Source organism: Dryobates pubescens, chromosome 2, assembly GCF_014839835.1.
Source record: "Dryobates pubescens isolate bDryPub1 chromosome 2, bDryPub1.pri, whole genome shotgun sequence".
In the NCBI taxonomy this organism is placed as follows: domain Eukaryota; kingdom Metazoa; phylum Chordata; class Aves; order Piciformes; family Picidae; genus Dryobates; species Dryobates pubescens.
Window position 1 is genome coordinate 6,609,654 of NC_071613.1, and position 17,503 is coordinate 6,627,156.

General features: G+C 49.0%; 1 protein-coding gene across 11 annotated transcripts in view; it reads left to right on the top strand.

Moving 5' to 3' along the window:
* Nucleotides 1–17,503, top strand: part of ADGRB3 (adhesion G protein-coupled receptor B3) — a 570,173-nt gene that overhangs the window by 495,149 nt on the left and 57,521 nt on the right. For all 11 annotated transcript variants that reach the window (XM_054169593.1, XM_054169581.1, XM_054169605.1 and 8 more), the window contains 2 exons: nt 11,842–11,992; nt 12,592–12,661. In XM_054169593.1, coding sequence (XP_054025568.1) covers nt 11,842–11,992; nt 12,592–12,661 — 221 coding nt within the window. The remainder of the gene's footprint in view (nt 1–11,841; nt 11,993–12,591; nt 12,662–17,503) is intronic.

The following is a 17,503-nucleotide window of genomic DNA, read 5'->3' on the forward strand; positions in this document are numbered from 1 at the left end:
GTTTCAGAAGGGGGCTACAAGAAAGCTGGGGAGGGACTGTTTAGGGTTTCAGGGAGGGATAGGACTAGGGAGAATGGAGCAAAACTAGAAATGGGTAGATTCAGATTGGATGTTAGGAAGTTCTTCCCCATGAGGGTGTTGAGACACTGGCACAGGTTGCCCAGGGAGGTGGTGGAAGCCTCCTCCCTGGAGGTTTCTCAGACCAGGCTGGATGTGGCTGTGAGCAACCTGCTGTAGTGTGAGATGTCCCTGGCCGTGGCAGGGGGGTTGGAACTGGCTGATCCTTGAGGTCCTTTCCAACCCTAACAATTCAATGGTCCTAATGCTGCAATAGCATCACAGAGCTGCTGCTTCAATGCTTGCAGTCAATCATGGCAAGGGCTGGAACCCTTAGAGTTCTGCAAGAGCAGGAACATTTGCTGGCACTGATATCCCAGACAAGGAGATGGACTGATTTCCTGTGGCAGGATTATAATCCTCACACTCAGGCTGAGTGAAAGGCAACTGCAGCCTTTGTGTTGTGGAACTTCTGCTTGCAAGTCATCAGCGTGATTGCTGTGGGAACTCCCTACAATTACAGCAATTTCATTGTTAGCAAATGGGATCAAAACTTCAAATAGAGCAAACAGATTATTTGATTTAGCAGCAGAGAGGCTCAAGTGACAATCACATTTTCCTAAAAGAATAAATGGAAAGCCCACTCTGATAACAAGTTTTCACTCCTGGAGCCCTGAGGGACAACGCAAGGCATTAGAAAATGTTGTCCCTCAGGGCTCCAGGAGTGAAAAATCTGTTGTCAAAAGAATGTTTTCTTTCCTTTCAGACAAATGTGATTGTCACTTGATTTCCTCTCTGCACAGTGGAGGAAATTCCTCCTAATTTTTCTATCAGGACATCAGTTTCGCTGGCTGCACTTGGGCAGGAGTTGGAAGGCTTGCATTTAAAGCATCACAAAATAGTTTTGGTTGGAAAAGACCTCTAAGATGATCCAGTCCAACCTTTAAACTAAGACCACCATGGCCATTAGGCTGTGTCCCAAAGAATAGAATAGAATAGAGTAGAATAGCATAGAATAGCATAGAATAGACTAGACTAGACTAGAATAGAGTAGAATAGAATAGAATTAACCAGGTTGCAAAAGACCTTTGAGATCATCAAGTCGAACCTATCACCCAACACCATCTAATCAACTAAACCATGGCACCAAGCACACCCCACCCAGGCTCTTCCTAAACACCTCCAGGGATGGGGACTCCACTACCTCCCTGGGCAGCACATCCCAATGGGCAATCTCTCTTGCTGGGAAGAACTTCTTCCTCACATCCAGCCTAAACCTCCCCTGGCACAGCTTGAGTCTGTTTCCTCTTGTTCTGGTGCTGGGTGCCTGGGAGAAGAGACTAATCCCCACCTGGCTACAACCTCCCTTCAGGGAGTTGGAGAGAGCAAGAAGGTCTCCCATGAGCTTCCTCATCTCCAGGCTAAGCAACCCCAGCTCCCTTAGCCTCTCCTCACAGGGCTGTGCTGCAGACCCCACCCCAGCCTCATTACCCTTCTCTGGACACCTTCCAGCAATAAGGTCTCCCCTGAAATCTCTTCTCCTCTACCTGAGTACAGGGGCAGAATGACTTCCCTGCTCCTGCTGGCCGCACTATTGCTGATACAGGCCAGGATGCCATTGGCCTTCTTGGCCACCTGGGCACAACTCTCTATATTTTATGAACACCTCCAGGAATGGGGACTCCACCACCTCCTTGGGCAGCACATTCCAATCCCTGACCACTCTTGCAGGAAGGAAATTTTTCCTAATCTCCAGCTTTAACCTCCCCTGCTGGAACTTAAGGCCATTTCCTCTCATTCTGTCTCCTGATATTAGGGAGAAGAGACCAATCCCTACCTAGCTTCAACCTCCTTTCAAGAAGCAGAGAGCAATGAGGTCTCCCCTCAGCCTTCTCTTCTCCAGGCTTAACAACCCCAAGGTTCCTTAGCTGCTCCTCCCCTGCCCTGCTCTCCAGACCCTTCCCCAGCTTTGGTGCCCTTCTCTGGACCTGCTCCAGCACCTCAGTATCTTTGCTGAGGCAAATGAGCTCAGCAAAGCAGTACCACAGAGGAGGTTACTCAGAGACAATTTAATTCCTTTGATTACAAAACCTAGAAAGGGAAGATCCTACCTGCTGTGAAAACACACAGTGGTCTTGAACATGTCATGGTTGGACTTGATGGTCTTGAAGGTCTTTTCCAACCTGAAATGGTTCTATGATTTTTCTGGGCAGGCAGGAAACAAAGGACTTGAGGAGGGCAGATTAAGACTGGCTATGAGGAAGAAATTCTTGGCAGTAAGGGTGGTGAGACACTGGAACAGGTTGCCCAGGGAGGTCATGGAAGCTGTTCAGGCCTGGGGAAGAGAGGGCTTCAGGAAAACCTTGGAGCAGCCTTCCAAAGGGGCTGGAGGGGCTACATGAGATCTGGGGAGTGACTTCATAAAAGGGCTTTGTACTGATGGAATGAAGGGGAAGAGATTGAAGCTGGAGGAGGGCAGATTGAGACTGGAGATGAGGAGAAAATTCTTGACAGTGAGGGTGGTGAGACACTGGAACAGGTTGCCCAGGGGAGGTCAGGGAAGCCCTTTCCCTAGAGGTGTTCCAGGCCAGGCTGGATGAGGCTTTGAGCAACCTGGGCCGGTGGAAGGTGTCCCTGCCCATGGCAGGGGGGTTGGAACTGGATGAGCTTTAAGATCCCTTCCAAGCCAAACCACTCTATGAATCTATGAATATCTAGGAACCTCTAATTGTTTAGAGGATTAATTGGAAAGGCAGTGGAAGGAGTCACATTAATTGAAGTGAGTTTCATGTTTGGTGATACACCTAGAGAGTAAGGGATGAAAGGTGCACGAGCAGAGGCTTTGTGATCTTGCTTCTCATCCTAAGTGTTTACAAATTATTGGATGAATATTATTCTCTGGTAAGTGACTGTGGCCTACTTGACATCATGAATTTATGATGTTGGCTTTGATGTTAAACACTTTAAGCAAGGTAAATGTCAGCTCTGTCAGGACAGAATAACCCAGTGTTTTAACTGTGTCCTCACACGAATGTGCTGTGAAGTTTCTGAAGCTCAGAACAGCAGGTTCCCAGGCAGGCTTAAAAGAAAACAAGAAGCCCTTTCCAACTCTGAAGCATAAAAATCAATTTAAATGCAAGTTCTTCAACTTCTTGCTGATTAATTCATCTCCAGTTCCTCTCACTCGGTTGGAGCAGTGATGTTTCACTGTGCCAGGGAAAAACCCTTCCCTGGGTCTCTTCTTTTTCTTGCATTGGGTAATTTTATGTCCTGAAAAGCCAACCCTTTTGAGTGTTCTATGAGAATTAAATCACAGGCTCCAGGATGTCAGGGGTTGGAAGGGACCTCTGGAGATCTTCCATTCCAAGCCCCCTGCCAGGACCATAGAATCCAGCACAGGTCACACAGGAACACATCCAGATGGGGCTGAAAAGTCTCCAGAGAAGGAGACTCCACAACCTCTCTGGGCAGCCTGTTCCAGGGCTCTGTGACCCTCACAGTGAAGAAGTTCCTCCTCATGTTGAGGTGGAACCTCCTGTGCTGTAGTTTCCATCCCTTGTCCCTTGTCCTATCCCAGGGTGCAACTGAGCAGAGGCTGTCCCCTCCCTCTTGACCCCCAGCCTTCATATATTGATAGGCATTGATTAAATCACCACTCAATCTTCTCTTTTCCGGACTGAACAGCCCCAGGGCTCTCAGCCTCTCCTCTTAGGGCAGTGCTGCCATCCTTTCATCACCCTTGTAGCCCTATCATAGAATTGTTTTGGTTGGAAAACCTCCAAAACCAGGGCTCTGGGCACCTGATCTAGTTGAGGATGCCCCTGCTCACCACACAGGGGGTTGGACTAGATGACCCTTCCAGCACAGACCATTCTATGATCATCAAGTCCAACCATCAGCCCAGCACCACCATTCCCATTAAACCATGTCCCAGAGTGTCATGGCCACAGGTTTCTTGAACACCTCCAGGGATGGGGACTCCACCACCTCCCCAGGCAGCCTGTTCCAATCCCTCTTAGGGTCTCAAATGGCTGAGAAATCAGAGCTGCATCAAGCTCAGATGGGGTTAAAAGCAAGGAAATCCTTGGCATGCTTTGTTACAGCAACTTCATTTTTGAGATGGTAAGGAGTGACAGTTAAAAACTGAAATGGAAGGTGACAATTTAAAAGCCAATGAAGGATTGTAAGCAGTGAGTTGGGTTGTGAATTGATATTTTTCATGTAAGGAAGGAGGAGATAAACTGCCTCAGAGTTGAGCACTTGAGAGTCACACACAGCCAGCTGCTGCTTTTTGCTGCCTCCTTTGCCTTCTCTTTGATTTGTTTGCTCTTTGTTTCATTTGTTCTTTATTGGGGTCTTTAAGGGCTCTTTGTGTATTCAGTGGCATGGTCAGAACTGCGCAAGAATAAAATCAGCACCCATTTCATTTATCTCCTGCAGTTTATCTCCTCACAGCTGAATCAAAGGTGAGATTTTGCTTTCAGTCTCAAAATCATTTTATTATTTTAATGACTTTTCTACTAGGATTCACAGAATCAATCACCAAGGCTGGAAGAGACCTCAAAGATCAGCAAGTCCAACCTGTCACCAGAGACCTCATGACTAAACCCTGATTCCTTTTGCTTCCTGACATAATCCAGCTGAGTGGATTTTAGCCTTGTTCATTTTGCTCTCCCCAGTGCAGATTTCACTTTCCATGTTCAGTCTTCCAGTGGCTTTGGTTATTGCACTGTTTAGCAGAACCTAGAGACAAGCAGAGTTTTTAAAGGAAAAGGCTGGGGTCAGAGTGGCTGGAGAGCAGCCAAACAGAAAGGGACCTGGGGGTTCTGGTTGATGGTAGGCTGAACATGAGCCAGCAGTGTGCCCAGGAGGCCAAGAAGGCCAATGGCATCCTGGCCTGCATCAGGAACAGTGTGGCCAGCAGGAGCAGGGAGGTCATTGTGCCCTGTGCTCAGCACTGGTTAGTCCACACCTTGAGTCCTGTGTCCAGTTCTGGGCCCCTCAGTTTAGGCAAGATGTTGAGTTGCTGGAAGGTGTCCAGAGAAGGGCAACAAAGCTGGGGAGGGGTCTGGAGCACAGCCCTGTGAGGAGAGGCTGAGGGAGCTGGGGTTGCTTAGCCTGGAGAAGAGGAGGCTCAGGGGAGACCTTCTTGCTCTCTCCAACTCCCTGAATGGAGGTTGTAGCCATGTGGGGGTTGGTCTCTTCTCGCAGGCACCCAGTACCAGAACAAGAGGACACAGTCTCAAGCTGTGCCAGGGGAAGTTTAGGCTGGATGTTAGGAAGAAGTTTTTCCCAGAAAGAGAGATTGGCCGTTGGGATGTGCTGCCCAGGGAGGTGGTGGAGTCCCCATCCCTGGAGGTGTTTAGGAAGAGCCTGGGTGGGGTGCTTGCTGCCATGGTTTAGATGATGAGAAGGTGTTGGGTGATAGGTTGGACTTGATGATCTCCAAGGTCTTTTGCAACCTGCTTAATTCTATGCTGTTCTAAAAGGAACCTGGTTTAGGGCAAGAGCCACAGCTATAGGCTGGGTGAAGAATGGCTTGAGAGCAGTGTGGAGGAGAAGGCCTTGAGGGTGTCAGTTGGTGACAAAGTCCCCAGGAGCCAGCAATGGTGACTGGCAGCCCAGCAGGCAGCTGTGTGCTGAGCTGCAGCCAGAGCAGGGAGAGCAGCAGCACAGGGAGGGGATTCTGCCCCTCTGCTCTGCTCAGACCCCACCTGCAGCACTGCCTCCAGTTCTGGTGCCCCCAGCATAAGAAGGACCTGGAGCTGCTGGAGCAAGTCCAGAGGAGGCCACAGAGATGATTAGAGGGCTGGAGAAACAATGCATGGGGACAGGCTGGGAGAGTTGGTGGCTGTTCTGAGTGGAGGAAAGAAGGCTCTGGAGGTGGCACTTGGTGGCATTGTTTAGCTGATGTTGTGGTGATAGGTCATAGCCTGGGCTTGATGATCTCAGAGGTATTTTCCAGCCTCAATAATTCTGTGATGCTGTGACTTATTATCAGCCTTCCAGTCCCTGAAAGGGACTGCAAGAAAGCTGGTGAGGGACTTTTTGCAAGGGCTTGTAGTGATAGGACAAGAGGGAATGGATTGAAGCTGGAAGAGGGGAGGTTTAGACTGGAGATGAGAAAGAAATTCTTTCCAGTGAGGCTGGTGAGACACTGGACCAGGTTGCCCAGTGAGGCTGGGGGTGTTCAAGTCCTGGTTGGGTGAAGTCTTGAGCAACCTGGGCTGGTGGGAGGTGTCCCTGCCCATGGCAGGGGGTTGGAACTGGATGATCTTTAAGGTTCTTTCCAACACAAACCATTCTGTGACTGTATGAAGACAAATCAGGTGTATTCAGTTAGCTCTCTGTGTGGAAGATCTGTTCACACTGCTGTTAAAAAAACCAACCAAAACAACCCAGTGCTGTTAGAGTAAGAGAAAGAAACTTCCAGATGCTCCACAATGAGTGATAAATCATTGTTTTGAGGTTGCATTTATGAGCTGCTTGTTGTAGGTGGGAAAAGTGGGTAAATGTTCTCTCTCTGTTATTCATCATCATGAAATCTCCCTCACTGGGAGGAGCAGCTCTGAATCTGCAGTGGTTTCTGCATTCCTCAGTGGTGCTTCACTTCCCTCCTTTGGAGTGGGTGTCTTACACCGATACAAGAAGGAAATCATTGGATACCTGATGCGAGCTCTCAGCGCCGTGGTGCTTATTAAGGAGGGATGAATGGTCTTAACTTAGATATTCAAGGTAGCTAAACACTCAAGGCTCAATTAAAGCTCATGGAATTGTGCATTCTGAGGACAGAGAAGCTCCCACCCCCTTCCTGTAATGAGAATTCAAGATGAGGAGCTGAGAACAGCAGCAACAGGAGGAAGAGGAGGTAACAGAGTTGACTTAATTTCAGAAGCTTGAAGAAATAAGGAGTAGACTGGGCTGGTGAAATTAATTTTGTTGCAGGTTGTCAGGTGCTCTGCACACCTAATTAATTCAGTGGGTTTAAATAAACTAGAATTAGAAACAAGTGAGAAGCATCTCCTCCTAAAGCAAGGGGGAAGGAAGATGTGCACCAGGGCTGCGATGCGCACCAGGTGGAAGTGCTCTGGCTGGCTGTTGAGTGATGGCCTACAGGGGTTTGGTGGCAGCAGGGTGAGGTGAGGTGGTAGTCCTTTGGCAAGGGAGAAGAAGAGGTGGAGGAGGAGAAATTGGGAGCCTGATGAGGAAGGAAAAATGTACTAACAATACATTTGCTAGCACTGTCACTCCCTGGCTAGAGATGCTCAGTGCCTTTGGTTGCAAATGGATTTGTGGTCACGTTTGGCACTTCCCAGGCAGAGCTCTTTCCCAGACAGGCCAGCATGGTTTGTTCATTTGTCTATCAGGCCAGCATGGTTTGTTCATTTGTCTGTCAGGCCAGCATGGTTTGTTCATTTGTCTGTCAAGAGAAAGAGTACAGAAGTGACTGACAGCCACATTTCCAGGGGCGTGTTGGTCAACCTTGCTGAGCCCATGGCCATACCTGGGAGAGAGTAGGAGTTTTTCGCTGGATGAGGAAGGAAGGAAATAGCCAGTAGGTTGAGGGAGGATCTCCTTCCCCTCTACTCTGCCCTGGTGAGGCCACTTCTGGAGTATTTTGTCCAGTTCTGGGTTCCCCAGCTCAAGAGGGACAGAGAGCTTCTGGAGAGGGTACAGCGAAGGGCTGCAAAGCTGGGGAGGGGACTGGAACATCTCTCTTAGGAAGAAAGGTTGAAGGACTTGGGGCTTTTTAGCCTGGAGAAGAGCAGGCTGAGGGGAGATCTCATCAATGCTGATCAATACTTCAAGGGTGAGTGTCAGGATGGGGCCAGGCTTGTTTCAGTGGTGCCCAGTGACAAGACAAGAGATAATGGGCACAAACCTGAACATAAGATGTTTCATCTAACCATGAGGAGGAATTTCTTTGCTTTGAGGGTGGTCAAGCACTGAAAGAGGCTGTCCTGAGAGGTTGTGGAGTCTGGAGTTACTACAAACCCACCTGGGTGCTGTCCTGTGCAACTTGCTCTAAGTGAACCTGCTCTGGCAGGGACAGTGGACTGGATGATCTCCAGAGGCTCCTTCCAACTCCTATCATTCTGTGGCTGTGATTCTGTGAAGCCAAACTCACTCTGAGCCCTGCCTGCACATGGCTCTGTCATCAGAGTCCCACAGCAGTTATTAGGTGATGTTTGGAGGCTGATTTGCATCTTTCTGATGGTCTGTGATGCAAATACGCTGTTCCCTGTCACACAGGCTCACCGCTGGTGTTCATTACAGACCCTGGACTGCCATTCAGAAGAGTTCATTATAATCACCACTCAGATTTTGCAGCCTGAGCACAGATCACCTCTAATAAAACTTGCTTCTGTCTCCTCCTTTGGTGACCAGAAGGATGGTTGAAATTTTAATCACAATTCTTCCTTTCACAGCAGCCAGCAGGAGTAGGGGAGGGTTTGTCCCCCTGTACTCAGCGCAGGGGAGGCTACACCTTGAGTACAGGCTTCTGTTTTGGGGACCCTAGCACAAGAAAGGGATTGAGATGCTGGAGCAGGTCCAGAGAAGGGCAACAAAGCTGGGGAACAGGGCTGGTGAGGAGTGGCTGAGGGAACTGGAGGTGTTTAGTCTGGAGATAATGAGGCTGAGAGGAGACTTCATTGCTGAGGGAGACCTCATTGCTCTCTGCTTCTTGAAAGGGGGCTGAAGCTAGGTGGGGATTGGTCTCTTCTCCCTAATATCAGGAGATAGAATGAGAGGAAATGGCCTCAAGTTCCACCAGGGCTGGTTTAGGTTGGAGATTAGGAAAAATTTCCTTCTTGCAAGAGTGGTCAGGGATTGGCACAGGCTGCCCAGGCAGGTGGTGGAGTCCCCATCCCTGGAGGTGTTCAAGAAATATGTGGCCATGGCACTTGGGGACATGGTTTAGTGGCCATGGTGGTGTTAGGTCAACAGTTGGACTTGATGATCTTAGAGGTCTTTATCAACTGAACCAATGGTATGATTCTATGTCTTATCCTTGCCACATTTCTGTAGCCACCAGCCATGATTCAACATTGCATGCAAGCTTCTATATATAAATAGGAATTTACACATTTCCTCCAGAAATAGTTTGCAGAACTGTGACAATGCTTTATTACATGTTTGTGAGGTAGCTATGAGATGTGTGTGCTGCCTCAAGAAATGACCATAGAGAGAATAACAACACTGGAGAGCAGTGAAGGGGAAAAGGACCTGGGGAGTCCTAGTGGATGGAAGGTTGACCATGAGCCAGCAATGTGCTCTGGTGGCCAAGAAGGCCAAGGGCATCCTGGGGTGGATTAGAAGGGCTGTGGTCAATAGGTTGAGAGAGGTTCTTTTCCCCCTCTACTCTGCCCTGGTGAGGCCACATCTGGAATATTGTGTCTGGTTCTGGGCCCCTCAGTTCAAGAAGGACCTCAGGGAACTGCTTAAGAGAGTCCAGCACAGAACCACAAAGCTGCTGCAGGTGGTGGAACATCTTCCTTATGAGGAGAGCCTGAGGGAGATGAGGGATCTGTAGCTGGGAGAGGAGGAGCCTGAGAGGTGACCTCATTGCTGGTGATCAAGATGTGCAGGGTGAGTGCCCAGAGGCTGGAGCCAGGCTCTGCTGGGTGCTGCCCGATGCCAGCACAAGGGGCAGTGGTGGAAGCTGAGGCAGAGGAAGTTCCATGGAAACAGGAGGAAGAATTTTTTTTCCCTGTGGGGGTGAGAGAACACTGGAGCAGGCTGCCCAGGGGGGTTGTGGAGTCTCCCTTTCTGGAGATATTCAAAACCCATCTGGCTGTGTTCCTGTGTGAGCTGCCCTGGGTGATGCTGCTCTGGCAGGGGGCTTGAACTGGATGAGCTTTTGAAGTTCCTTCCAACCCCTAACCTTCTGTGATTCTGTAACATTTCCTGCTTTGGTCTGGATGATCTCCAGAGGCCCCTTCCAGCTCCTACCAATGTGTGATCCTGTGATTTCTCAGCTATGATCTTGCATTCATGGTGAATGTATCTAATTATGGTTCTGTTTTGGGGTTTTTTTTCGGTTGGTTTGTGTTTGCTTTTTTAACCTTGCTATACTTTTGACACTTCAAGTTGTTCTAAATTGTGGTAAGAATGTTCTCACAGGATGCTAGAGGTTGGGAGGGGCCTCTGGAGATCTTCCAGTCCAACCCCCCCCTGCCATTACTTGTGTGGGTTTGGTTCTAGGGTCCAGTGCACCCTGCCTTATATAGCCTGCAAGTGGCCTTTTAAGTGTAGCTGATCCTTTATGCCATGAAGCTCATTTGTATAAGCTACAGTGTCAAGTTTAATCAAGGGCTCCAGTGAGAAAAGGAAACTGAATGCATGGGCTCAAGAAATCCTTTTCAGCTGGCAAGTGGCTGGCACCCATAAAAACAACATCCAGGGGAACTCATAAGGTTGTGACTCTTAAACCTGAGTGGGCAAAGGTCTCAGGCAGTGTGTTCCAACAGGTAAATGTTCTATGAGAATTAAATCACAGGCTCACAGGATGTTAGGGGCTGGAAGGGACCTCTGGAGATCTTCCAGTCCAACCCCCCTGCCAGAGCAGGACTACAGAATCCAGCACAGGTTGCACAGGAACACATCCAGATGGGTCTTGAAAGTCTCTAGGGAAGGAGACTCCACAACCTCTCTGAGGAGCCCAATAATACAAAATCAAACTCAATCTCTTGCCTACAATTCAGACTCACTACCTGGGGTTTTTCTGTGTGGAGAGCAAGGAAATCTAACTGGCAGCAAGGAGAGTTTGTCTCTTCACATTTTCTTTGTTCAGCTCTGTGGGGTTTTATAACCAGGAGCGTTGGTAACTTGCTCACCACAATGGCTTTGTGATGATCACTGGTCAAAGTGAATGCCTGGGGAATTATCTGGTGGCATGATTTGAGTTGGTGCTCTTTGTCCCTGCTCAGCAGGCTCAGCGTTTGGGGAAACAGCCAAAACCTCTTCTGCCTAATCCCTATCAGCACCTCTTGTGGCCAAGAAGGTCAATGGGATCCCGGGGTGCATTCAGAGGAGTGTGTCCAGCAGATCCAGGGAGGTTCTTCTCCCCCTCTACTCTGCCCTGGTGAAGCCACACCTGGAATATTGCATCCAGCTCTGGGCTCCCCAGTTCAGGAGGGACAGGGATCTGCTGGAGAGAGCCCAAGGGAGGGCTACCAGGATGCTGAAGGGACAGGAGTACTGCCTGATGGGGAAAGGCTGAGAGCTCTGGGGCTGTTTAGTCTGGAGGAGAGAAGGCTGAGAGGGGATCTGATCAATGTCCAAAAATATCTGAGGGCTGGGGGTCAAGTGGAGTGTTTAGGCTCCGCTCAGCTGCACTCTGTGATAGGACAAGGGGCAATGGATATAAACTACAGCACAGAAGGTTCCACCTCAAGATGAGGAAGAACTTCACTGTGAGGGTGACAGAACCCTGGAGCAGGCTGCCCAGAGAGGTTGTGGAGTCTCCTTCTCTGGAGACTTTTCAGCCCCATCTGGATGTGTTCCTGTGTGACCTGTGCTGGATTCTATGGTCCTGGCAGGGGGATTGGACTTGATGATCTTTGGAGGTCCCTTCCATCCCCTAACATCCTGTGGTCTTGTGATCCTGTGATCCCATAAGCTTGACTTTCTCTTTGTGGCCACCACAGGTGATGGAGGGGAAGTTGATGCTCAGGGTGATGGGATAATGGTGAGGATGAGAGCCTGTGACAACTCTTTGAGCTGAAAAGAGAAATGGGTGTCCCTAAGTATTCAGCACGAGCTTCTCTTTGCTCCCTGCAGGGCATCTGCACCACCACCACGGCCTTTTTGCACTTCTTCTTCTTAGCTTCATTCTGTTGGGTTTTGACAGAAGCCTGGCAGTCATACATGGCTGTTACCGGGAAAATTAGGACACGGCTCATAAGGAAACGTTTCCTGTGCCTTGGATGGGGTAAGTCCTCCAAAGTCCTTTCCCTCAGGATCGTTGGAATTGAAATGGGGACGGTGTCCAGAACGTCATCATTCCCTTCAGGAGCCCCTAACACAGTAATAAAGAACTTGACACCGAGCTGTGCTGCTGTGTGTCTCAGCCTTCTCTTACAAACGTGTTTCAAACCAAGCTGGAGAAGGTTTTCAGCAAAGCAGTGTAATACCCCCAAAACGAACCCAAAATAGAACAAGAAAGAAAACAACAACAACAAGAACACCCTAAAAAAACTCCCAACCTTCACTGAATATTCATGAAGCTGTTTCCTAGCTCACTTTCAGACCTGTCAAATGTAGCAGGAGCTCAGCTCCATCAAAGTGGGCAGAAGGCAGGGTCCTCCCCCCGCCCCCCGCCGCTGCTTCAGCAGAGCAAACCCTCGGTGATTCAGGCCGTGTGGACTCGACCATTCTTGCATTCACTGCCCCTGTTGTGTTGTTTGGTTTGGTTTGTTGTTTTGCTTTGGTTCTGGCCAAGCAGAACAGCACTATTTTGCCCAGCACCTGATGGTTATTACTGTTTTGGTTGTTTTGTTTGGTGGTGTGTGTTTGTTTTTCTCGTTGCAGGCTTACCAGCGTTAGTGGTTGCCATATCAATAGGCTTCACCAAGACAAAAGGATATGGAACAGCCCACTAGTAAGTCAATCTGAAATGATACATTGTGGGGTTGCATGGACAAGGCTGGCACACCCAGCAGCTGTGGTGTGGCTTCACAGTTCTTGGCTCCAATTGGAACCAAGGAGAGGCTTAGGTTGGGTGGTAGGAAAAAAACTGCTTTGCTGTGAGGGTGGTCAGGGATTGGCAGAGGCTGCCCAGGGAGGTGGTGGAGTCCCCATCCCTGGAGGTGTGCAAGAAACCTGTGGCCATGGCACATTGGGCTTATTGGCCATGGTGATGTTGGGCTGATGGTTGGACTGCATGATGTGAGAGGTGTTTTCCAACCTTAATGATTCTACGGTTCGGTTTTCAGGGTATAGTTCTCTTTCCTGCTTTCTTTGTGGCCATTTCTCATGCAACAGGAGGAAGGAGCTAAAATGAACCACAGATCAGGCTCCCAAATAAGGAAAGCTTTAGATCATAGAATCATAGAATGGTCTGGGTTGGAAGGGACATCCAAAGGTCATCCAGTCCCATCCCCTCTGTAGTAAGGAGGGCAGGAGTCACCATGCCTGGAAGTGTTCAAGCAATGTGTGGTCATGGCTCTTTGGAACATAGTTTAATAGCCATAGTGGTGCTGGGTTGATGGTTGGACTTGGTGATCTTAGAGGGGTTTCAAACCTCAGTGGTACTTTGATGGCCTAAAGGCTCTACTGGTCTCCATTCACACTTGGAACTGTCCAGTCACTGAGTGGTCCACAGCAGAGTGAGGAGAAAATGCTAGCATGGAGCAAGCTCAGTGAAGCACCAGGCATTCCGCCTTTCTGGTGAGGTTTTGAAGTAGCCTTTGAGATCCCACTGAGGATTAGGCCCACTTACATGCCTAAGATGTGAACACACTTACCAAAGGGAGTGTTTAGTGTCATGCTTAGCCTCTTCCAACATCTAAACGTGTCTACTGTTGGACTGAGAAGAGTCTCCCTGGCATCTGTGGTTTTGCCCACCAATCATCTGCCTTATCTTTAATACCCCTGAGGTACTTGGAGTGCAAACCCTGCAGAAAGCCTAGAACAGCTCTCCCACCCATCCATCCATCCATCCATCCACCCACACACCCATCCACCCATCCACTCACTCATCCACCCATCCACCCACCCATCCACCCATCCATCTATGTCTCCTGAAGTCCCTGATTTAGCCATTTCCTGGCCTGGGCTCTACTTGAGAGACAGCAATGAGAAGATTTGTTGACTTCATTTACATTTTGTTATCACAGTTCCCATTTAACCACCTAACTGCTTCCACTTAGCACCCTGAAAAACTCACTTCTCTGCTTGCCTGCCCTTGGGGTTGTCTCTTGCTGAAGAGGGAGCTTGGGCTGAGCCTCCCCCTTGCCACCAGGACATTATGTATGCAGGAGTGTGTTTCCTTTGGTTGTCCTGTTTGGAGCTCTCCTCACGTCTCCTAAGAAATTAAGCATGCATCTGGACAGGAAAAAAAAGAGGAAATATGACTCTGGAGCCTGGTAATGAAGGCATTTATCACAGATGTGGATGAGTTAGGTCAAGTCTTCACTTCAAGGAATGTTTAATTATTCTCCTTAGCATCATCACTAAGTGAGCTCAGGATTCCCCCTCCCTGCCCCCTGTGCCCCATCCTCTTGGCACATGGCAGCAGAAGCTTCAAGCCTTTTGCTTAGGCTCTGGGTGGATGAGGAATGAAAGAAACAAATCTCCTTTGGACCACTAGCTCTACAGCTTTAGGGTGGTGACAGTGTGTGCCTGGCATATTTCTTTTAACGTGAGGAATGGCCTTACCACGGTGAAGTGCTTAGCTTGCACTCATAGGCAGTCATGAGTGAAGCAAGGCACTTAGCTATCTTCTGGCAGTTATATGAGGACAGACTGAAAAAGTTGGGGCTGTTCAGTCTGGAGGAGAGAAGGCTCAGAGGTGACCTAACTGTCGCCTTCCAGTATCTGAAGGGGGCTACAAGAAGGCTGGGGAGGGACTTGTCAGGATCTCAGGTAGTGATAGGACTAGGGGCAATGGAATGAAGCTGGAGGTGGGGAGATTCTGGCTGGATGTGAGGAGGAAGTTCTTCCCCACGAGAGTGGTGAAGCCCTGGAATGGGTTGTCCAGGGAGGGTGGTTGAGGCCCCATTCCTGGAGGTGTTTAAGATCAGGCTGGATGAGGCTCTGGCCAGGCTGATCTAGTGTGGGGTGTCCTTGCCCATGGCAGGGGGTTGGAACTAGATGATCCTTGTGGTCCTTTCCAACCCTGACTGATTCTATGATTCTATAGTGAGGACATCTTCCTCTGCCATTTTTTCCTGACTAATATCTGCTCATCTTGCTGTATTGTTTTTTGTTACTGAGTCCTTGAACCAGGACTGGAGAACCATTTAGGCTGTGAGAATTAAAAATCCCCATAGATTTACAATGTCCAGACCTCGCTGGGGAGGTAGCGTTGGACCTTACAGGATCAACCCCCTTGCACTGAGGCAGTTGGGGCTGTTCAGTCTGGAGAAGAGAAGGCTTCCAGGAGACCTTATTGTGGCTTTCCAGTATCTGAAGGGGGCTACAAGAAAGCTGGGGAGGGATGTTTTAGGGTGTCAGGGAGTGATAGGACTGGGGGAGGGTGGAGCGAAACTAGAAATGGTTAGATTCAGATTGGATGTTATGAGGAACCCTTCCCAATGAGGGTTGGGAAGAACCCTTCCCCATGAGGGTGGTGAGACACTGGCACAGGTTGCCCAGAGAGATGGTGGAAGCCTCATGCCTGGAGGTTTTTCAGGCCAGGCTGGATGTGGCTGTGAGCAACCTGCTGTAGTGTGAGGTGTCCCTGGCCATGGCAGGGGGATGGGAACTGGATGGCCCACCCAGGTCCCTTCCAACCCTGACAATTCTATGATTCTATGACTCAACTGCAATTATTCATGTGTGGCTGCTTGCTCTAGTTGAGGTTGCTTCCTGCCTCCATCCTGGAGTGAATGCATTTTTCAAAGAGGTTACACTGAAATATTCAAACAAAGCAGCAAATCATTCATGAGAGGTAACCTGGGCAGTAATAGTAAAACCAAGAAGAGCAGGTCTCTCAGTGCCTGTAACAGCTCCCCTCTCGGGGTCTAAATTTAGCTTGCAGTTACCATGGGAAGAAAGCACAGGAGAGGAGGTGTGCAAGTGTCTTGGTCCAGAGGGGGAAAGAGCCTCAGTCCTTCTGAACATTGCTGTGTTATGAAATTAGAGGCACAAAGGAGGCCAAAACATCAACTGCCCTCGAGGCTATTTATTAACAGAATAAATTGGATGGAACAGAGGAAAGGGGGGAAGGAGAGAGAGAGAGAGAGATGGAGAAGAGGGAGAGAGAAGAGGAAAGGAATTGTATTACCACTCCTCCCCACCCTTCAAGAGGGGTTTGGGTCTGTGGAGGAAGGCTGCTGCTGCTTTGGCTTTCAGGAGATGTCATCCTTGCTGGCTGCGCTGGAGGAGGGGAGGGAGAGATCCCAAAGTCCAAGTCCTTCCTTGAGCAGCCTCTTCAGCTGCATGAGTTGCAGCAGGTGGAACTTAAGACACAGAGAGAGGGTTCCTTCTGGTCTGTTGCTTTCAGGCTCCATGGTGATGTCTTTTCTCCTGTGTTTGTCCTTTTTTCCCCTCTGTTTTTCTTCTCTTGAGCAGGCATTGCTCAGGTCTTTTATACAGTTTGTTAGTCACAGGGGGTTTTTTTAGGTATGTGTCCAGGTGGTGAATCCATTGTATCCTCTTCACCATCCTCCCTTTCTGGAGTAGATAATGGGTAGAGATGAATAGAATAGAAAAGAGTAGAATGGAATGGAATGGAATAGAATTAAGCAGGTTGAAAGAGACCTTTGAGATCATCAAGTCCAACCTATCACCCAACACCATCTAATCAACTAAACCATGGCACCAAGCACCCCATCAAGTCTCCTCCTGAACACCTCCAGTGATGGTGACTCCACCACCTCCCCAGGCAGCCCATTCCAATGGGCAATCACTCTCTCTGTATAGAACTTCTTCCTAACATCCAACCTAAACGTCCCCTGGCACAGCCTGAGACTGTGTCCTCTTGTTCTGGTGCTGGCTGCCTGGGAGAAGAGACCAACATCCTCCTGTCTACAACTTCCCTTCAGGTAGTTGTAGAGAGTGATAAGGTCACCCCTGAGTCTCCTCTTCTCCAGGCTAAGCAATCCCAGCTCCCTCAGTCTTTCCTCATAGGGCTTTCTTTTTCTTCCAGTCCTCATTGGTAGGCAGTTGTATTGCTGCACATTTAAAATGATGTGTGAGGGCTCTGGCACACAGTCCCTTGGGCTGATAGAGCTGCACAAGTTGAAGGGATTTCCTAACAAGAACTGGAAAAAAAAACCACCACAAAACCAAACCAAGAAGCTTGTAGAAATGTCAGGATGTCTGGAAAAGATTTGTGTTTCTGAAAGCTTGACTGGTTGGTTTGGTTGGTTGTTTTTCTCCCACCTATTTCTGGGAGTCAACTAAATATTGTTGCTACCTCCCTTCATACATCAGAGCTATGAATGCAGCACTGCTACAAGTTATAGTTAATGAACCTTTCCTGACCTGCTTGCAGAGCTATATATATTGATGAGGAGGGCAAAGAACTGCCAGGAATTCATGAGCTCAGCAAAAAAATCAAATGCTTTCATAGTCATGTGCTCCTAAGCTTGCAGGATGTCAAGGGTTGGAAGGGACCTCTGGAGATCTTCCAGTCCAACCCACCTGACAGAGCAGGACCATGCAATCTAGCTCAGGTCACACAGGAACACATCCAGATGGGGCTGAAAAGTCTCCAGAGAAGAAGACTCCACAACCTCCCTGGGCAGCCTGTTCCAGTGCTCTGTGACCCTCACAG